The 7,040-nt window shown below is 39.1% G+C and overlaps 1 protein-coding gene across 2 annotated transcripts; it reads right to left on the reverse strand.

The window, feature by feature from the left end:
• Window positions 1–2,304: 2,304 nt before the first annotated feature.
• Window positions 2,305–5,581, reverse strand: fignl1 (fidgetin-like 1). 2 transcript variants are annotated; one of them, XM_052090303.1, is made up of 2 exons: window positions 5,529–5,581; window positions 2,305–4,401 (listed from the first exon to the last, which is right to left on the reverse strand). In XM_052090303.1, exon 2 carries the CDS (start codon window positions 4,382–4,384, stop codon window positions 2,405–2,407), a length of 1,980 nt encoding a protein of 659 aa, XP_051946263.1. In that variant the 5' UTR covers window positions 4,385–4,401; window positions 5,529–5,581; the 3' UTR covers window positions 2,305–2,404. The 2 variants fall into 2 exon arrangements, with proteins under 2 accessions (XP_051946263.1, XP_051946262.1); XM_052090302.1 differs by having other exon boundaries at window positions 5,455–5,569.
• Between the last annotated feature and the right edge of the window lie 1,459 nt (window positions 5,582–7,040).

Genomic DNA, 7,040 nt, shown 5'->3' on the forward strand with positions numbered 1-7,040 from the left:
AATTGTCAACCTACAAGAGCACAAAAAGGCAATAAAATATGGCTGGAATATCTCAGATCAATATGTTCTTGGGAAAATTTGATAAGAAATGATTGAGTTCATATTGTCATCTCTGATTTTTGATTGCAGACTGCAGCTTTGCAACACTGAGCACAGTTTGAGACATTGTTGAGATATGTTTTGAAACTCTATAGAAGGGGTCTTTTTCTCAGGATTAAAATCTGAGAAGCAGGAGACTTAAATAACATATTTGATTGTCTATTTAATCAATTTAGGAGAAAGCGATCTTTGTGGATTTTCTTTCTTAAGAATATTATGGAAGGCAGGAATCTACAAGGTCCTTTTAAACAAACAGAATGTCCTCAGAAAGATCATTCAAAATGTCATCAATTTGAGCTTTAGAAAAATGATTGATAATTTGTAACCCGACCAAAACCATTAATCTTCAAATTCATTCATTCTTTGCTTTGTGATTTGGCCTGGGTGAGTTCCCTCACCACTGGACCAGCAACTTTTATTCCTCATACCATCTGCGGCCACACAATTAAAGCTCCACAATGCTCCTCTCCATCCATCACCAGTAAGTGTGTCAAACCACACTTGTATGGTTATCTGCTTATTTTCTAGAACAAATAACTTTTGGTGAGGTTCATGGCTGGTGTTAGGGTCAAATACTCTCTCTAAAACCTGAAACTACTGAGGTTTATGAAATGTCAATAAAGTGCAGCAGTCTGGTTCTGGAAGAAAAAACTCCACTCATTTTATTAATGGGGAATTGATTTTTAAAGATAACTTATAAACCTTTAAAGACAGACCTCATGACCTCTGAGTTGGTTAATCAAATGATATATGCTCCTGCTGAAGCCACTTATCTGCTTTAAAATCAACTTTGTTTAAAAAAAAAAAAAAGTACACAATCCATAATGCTAAGGTACAAAATCCACCAATCAGGGAATTACGGCACACAAACTGCAGCAAAATATCTCAGCAGGACTCCCTATACTATTAAACTAACATATTTGTAAATATGTGAATATTTCACAAAATACTTTAAATATATTGAGTCAATACTTGTATTATTTTTATTATTTATTTCAAGAGCTTTACGTCAATAGATTTTTAATTTGTATTTATTACATCAATTACACAATGCCTCAATATAAGACATTAAGTACAGTCTTATCCTTGTGACTTTTTGTCTGATTTACAAATACTTTTTTGCTTCAAATCAAAGTTTGTAATGTTGTGATTCACCTTGGAGCTGGTTGTTTTGGTTCATGGCTTAGAACTCTTTTATGAAGGGTTTTTATGAAAATCAATGGAAAAAAATTAATGGGAAAAAATACTTCCGGAACCAAGAAAGCTGGAAAAGTGTGCGGACACTATTGCACTTCATTCTGTTGGTCAATTCTCTCCATCTATACTATTTTGGATAAGGAAAATTACGCTCTATCATAATTCAGACAGTTAAGATGCATTTATTTGTTCTGACATAAAAAGGTAAAATATCACTGCAAACAAACTCCATATCGATGCAGTTCTCTGCAGGCAATTTGTACAACGTTTAACTAACAAAACTAAACCAACAGACTTGTCTTGTCACCTGGGGATTATGTATTTCAAGTCCATATTTTTTAAACCCCCATTCATGGTACAAAGCCATTCTTCTGCTTTACCAGTCTTGGTCCGAGACCACATTGGACAGGATTAGCGACAGGAAGAGCACTGCAAGAGTTGATCTGTGGGTAACTCTTATCATAAGACCAGAATGCATGCTGTGTTGCCCAACTTCCCCTCCAAAGGCATTCCCCAAGACAACACAATGGAAGAGTTGGCCCTAAGGTGTTCAATGCTCTTTCTCTACAGGACTGAGGGCAGGTTAACATGGATAACCGTTGAATTCATTCTGTGAACACAGAGGGTAGGGCTGCCTGAACATAGTACTAGCTGACAGTTCCCCTTTGGATAAAGTGTGTTCAGAAGGAAATAACAGCCTCAAGACCCCATGTTCCCTTTTAGTGCTCACTTGGCACATTTCCTCTGTATTAAAGGGAAAACAGTTGCAGCTACACTTAGGTGATGCAACTGTTATCAGCAACATACAACTGCGGTATGCTAATTTTGAGACAATGAATACAGTAACAAGCAACTGGTTGTTTGAGAGCTGGTTTGAGTCATCAGATCAACCCTGTGTGTATTCATATATCTTAATTTATATGAAGTACATTACTGCTGTCATATTAAGGACATATTTTTAGGAAGTTGGATTCAAGAAAATCTTCAAAACAAAAATGATCCATTTATTTCAAGAATTGCATTTTCATACAACCCCAACACAATGTTTCAATAATACTAACATAAACGCAAACAGCAATCAGTATAAAAAAAAAAAACACAGACGGGCTCAGCGACCACAGCCAAAAGTCTTGTTCCACTCTTCATATAGCTCGAGATCTTTAGAGGAGACACTGGGCCGCACTGTTTTAAGAGCCTCCTGGAAGTCGCTGTGGAGTATGGGCCTAACCTGATCTGCTGTGATGGTAGCAATGTCACTAAGACAAATGCTTCGGATGGGGCCTAGTGCTGCTTCCCGACACAGCTGTGTCATATCCGCACCCGAAAAACCTTCTGTACCTTTCACTACCTTCTCCATCTCATCTGTTTCAAGCTGGCTTTTCTCACGGGACATGAGGTTAGTAACTATCTGCCGCCGAGCCTCTGCCTCTGGGAGAGGGATGTAAAGTCGCTTGGCCAGGCGACGGCGGGCTGCTTCATCAATCTCCTGCGGCCGGTTGGTGGCTCCAACCACAAGGATGCGATCATCTGCTGAGGTGGCGGCTCCATCCAACTGAACAAGAAACTCAGTTTTGATCCGACGGGATGAGTCGTGCTCTCCGTCTGTGCGCTGGGAAAGAAGGGAATCGATCTCATCAATGAAGATGACCGCAGGCTGGTGACAATGCGCGATGGCAAAAAGTGCACGTACCATCTTCTCGCCCTCTCCAACCCACTTTGACGTAAGAGACGAGGCGCTGATGCTGAAGAAAGTGGCTCCGGACTGGCAGGCAATGCACTTACCTATGAGGGTTTTACCAGTGCCTGGTGGACCAAAGAGAAGGATGCCCTTAGGTGGACCTCTAAGGCCAGTGAAGATATCAGGCCTCAACATGGGCCACACTACGATCTCTTTGATCGTGGCTTTGGCAAACTCCAGGCCAGCAATATCATCCCATGCCACAGGTGGGCCATGGTCCATGATCTCACTCATGATCAGCTCTATGATCTTGGGTTCAAAGTTCTTTAGTCGCTCGTCGACAGATTGCGCATCTTCGGGTGGGTTGTCCTTGGAGTTACTTTCCTCTTGTTTTGGCATGGGAGAGACAAATTTGGAGAAGGCCCCACGTGACCGATTTGCCCCAAGGCATTTTTTGGTGGATGTAGCAATGTTAGCTGCAGAGGCTCGCTGGCCCTGATGGGAATGCTTTTTTTGCTGGTCAACAATAAACTGCTCCCGTGCAGTTCTAAAGTTAGTGCCGACACCTTCTCCTCTCCGTCCTCCACCTCGCGGTTCCTGCTCCCCATGTGATGGGAATGAGCTTCTGTTGCTTTCAGTTCCTGAGCTGTAGAAGTTCTTCCTCTTGGAGGGGTTTGTGGAGGAAAAGAACACAGATTGATTATACACATTAGGCCCACTTGTGTAACCCAAACTAGAACTATCATTGCCAGTGGAATTGAAATTGTTGTGGCTAAAGATGGGTGTAGATCCTGTTGGAGCTCTTGGAGCATTCTGTGCCAGGGGAGGATGCAGAGGAGCTCCTTCACATCCTCTGGCCCACTCCACAGCACCGCTAAGTGGGTTACTGTCCCCCCTTCCCATCTCAGCTCTGGGTGGAGGCACCACAAGCCGGTGAGACAGAAGCTCTCGTTTTAACCCAGAGGAAGGACCAGAGAAAGCACTGCCTTTCTCCCCACCCCCGCTGACCTCACCACCAACAGTGATGTTAACATCTGATGGATCCACTGGGACTGCACAAGTCTTCATCATCCTTTGCACGTACGGCAGGTTGAACACATTTTCGATAGTTATGGATGACTCCCATTTATCGCTGTGGTTCTTTTGATTGCGGGCCAGATGCAAGGCGCTCTCTGCGTAGTTGTTGAGCCCTCTGCGTGGGTCATCTGAGTCCAAGACTGCAGCGTAGCTCTCGGAGTAGGTCCTAAGCAGGCTGGCAGCTCCAGCCGGAGAGAGCTCAGCACTCGCCCATGCATACTGAATGGACAGGATGTGTGCCCGATAAGCATCGGCCATCTGTTCAGGTGTACAGGTGCCAGACGAAATGTCAAAGGACCTCCTCTGCCACTCGTCCAGGTGTGCGCTGCTCATGCCTGGCCTGTTCCAGCCTGCAGAAGAAGTGGGAACTAGATTAATTAATAATGTATAGAAGTAAAAAAGTACCACACGACATAAGCATGGACTGTCCTGGCAAAAAATAGATGCAAAAAGTGGTTTATGAGATCTAAATTACATCTACAGAAAGTTAGCATTTATTTCAAGAATTATTGTTAGTTCAAATAATACAGTAGTAAAAAAATGCTTCCCATTAAAAACATTTTTTAAATACAAACATATGAGGGTTTTTCCCCCCCATTTTATCATGTCTATAATTAAACATGGCCCCTATATGAGGCAAGGCAAAAAAAATAAAAAAATGTGCTGCAGCAATTGGCCAATAACAGAAACAGGCCTAATATACAAATCAGTTTGGACATTCAGAACTGAATTTACATTTCTCATAATCTTAAAAACCTTTGATCAAAGGTTTATGCTTAAAAGCCTGAAATATATTTCCGAGACAATTATATTCTAAATTGTGCTTGTGTTTTATTATTATTATTATTTTTACAATATTTATATAATATAATAATGTCATAACATACTATTATATAATTTTTGGATCACTGCATGATTCCCACTTAAATTTTTGATAATTCATAGTTTTAAATTAATATTATTTTACAGTGTAAAATAGTAGCCAAATAATAAACAATGAGTATGTTTGTCCAAACGTTTGACTTGACCATTATTGTACTAATGGTAACCTATACAAAACGTTAGACAACAGTAAACGTTTACAAAGGCCGATTAATTCTGATCTCGCTTTTTTAGCCGCATACACACAAGTTGTTCTTGGCTTTATCTGCTGAACGCACTGATAAATGAAAGCCCCGTTTCACATGAACAGTAATCAGTGTGCCAACTAGTTAATTAATGTCACAAGGGATAACAAAATCTCAGTAAACAACGACGTACTGTCAGAATAGTAATAAAGTGTTAGACACCCAGATAGGACAGTATGGCTTTGTTGAAATGTATAACGTGAGCTGGAACACGAATCAAGTTTCAAACACACTTCTGTGTGCATTTTATTTTGGGCAAGCAAAATAGTAACATACCTCTGGATTCAACGTGTATCAGCAAGTTTCTTGTGTAAATACTGTAATGTTTAAAAAACACAACACAACCAAACCTTGACTGAACTTCCCGCCTCCCTAATGAAGCTTCCGCACGAGCAGCTTCCTGCCGCTCACAGCTCGATGACGTGATCGCGAGCGCCATCGCCTGCTGAGAGAGGAACACAGAAAATCAAGATGTGTCTTAACCCCATTTATTTTATTATTATTATTATTATTATTATTATTATTATTATTATTATTATTATTAAACTACATTTTAAAACATAAAATTAAACATGACCCTTAAATTTTACAAATGAAAATAAAGTAAAATAGCCCCTGTATACAACATTTATAAATAAATGTTTATGTTTTAATGTGGTCAACAACATCATTGGTTGTTAATCCTCAGGCCCGTTTATCAAAGGGCTTTTGGATTGTTTAACATGTTTTAAATCCACTGGCATAATGGCACTTACTATTTAATAAAATAAAAATAAATAATGTGTCTTTTTCTTCTGCTCTAGCTTCTGTAATATAGCTACTCAGGGAACTTGGCAGTGCGATTTTGCAGATATTGTTGACTTTTGTGGATTGCTTGTTATGTTGATCATTTGGGAAAAAGTGCTGCCCTCTTTGTTTTAAGATTAATGTGAAGGGGGTGGGGGTGGGGATAAAAGTCCCTCTGATAATGACTAGCAATATAATTTAAGAATCTAGAAGAGAAATACATGTAAAGAGGGAAAAGACAAAGAATCAAAGAGAAATATAGATAGGTAGACAGACAGACAGGCAGGCAGATAGATAGATAGATAGATAGATAGATAGATAGATAGATAGATAGATAGATAGATAGATAGATAGATAGATAGATAGATAGATAGATAGATAGATAGATAGATAGATAGATAGATAGATAGATAGATAGATAGATAGAATTTATGATACATGAAAAATAAATAAGTTTAATAAAAAAAGGAACTTTTCAATCAAAAAGAAATCAAGATTATAATATTTTTTAAATGGATATTCTTACCAATCTAATGCACACATAATTGGTGAAGGTCATTGTGAGATATAAGGTTATATGAGACATTGTACTTTTGCATACGACTAACTGATGAACAGATGTTTGTTCCGCTGAACAAGATGTTGGTTCTAACTTGTTTTTCTCTTTCTTACTTGTTTCTCTTTCGTGTAGCCCACTAAGTTAAACTAGGTCAACCTATATACGGTGAAGAAACTATTCTGCTAAATTCTATTGGCTTATACTGCTTTACTGAATGATTTATAAAGATGTGCTTGAACAATAAATGACAAGAGAAGGAACTGATACAATCTTGTGTAGTTGTCATGAGGTTCAGAGGTGCAAACTCAGCGAATGCAGACTGAGACAAACTATTGATAGAGGGACCAAAGAAAACCAATCCTTACTAAGCAAACTCCAGGGTTTTCTTACAGTCATGTAAAACATTTTTTTACTATAAATTCTGTTGGCTATCTGTTGGTAGCTGAATGTACCACTGACTACTACAGAATGGGTTTTTATTTATTTATTTATTGAACATTTTGTCATGTACAGACAA

This window comes from Xyrauchen texanus, chromosome 24 (assembly GCF_025860055.1).
Source record: "Xyrauchen texanus isolate HMW12.3.18 chromosome 24, RBS_HiC_50CHRs, whole genome shotgun sequence".
NCBI lineage: Eukaryota > Metazoa > Chordata > Actinopteri > Cypriniformes > Catostomidae > Xyrauchen > Xyrauchen texanus.

Bases quoted from the DNA above. Each gene is read 5' to 3' on its own strand.
- fignl1 (XM_052090303.1), bottom strand. From the start codon at position 4,384: ATGAGCAGCGCACACCTGGACGAGTGGCAGAGGAGGTCCTTTGACATT.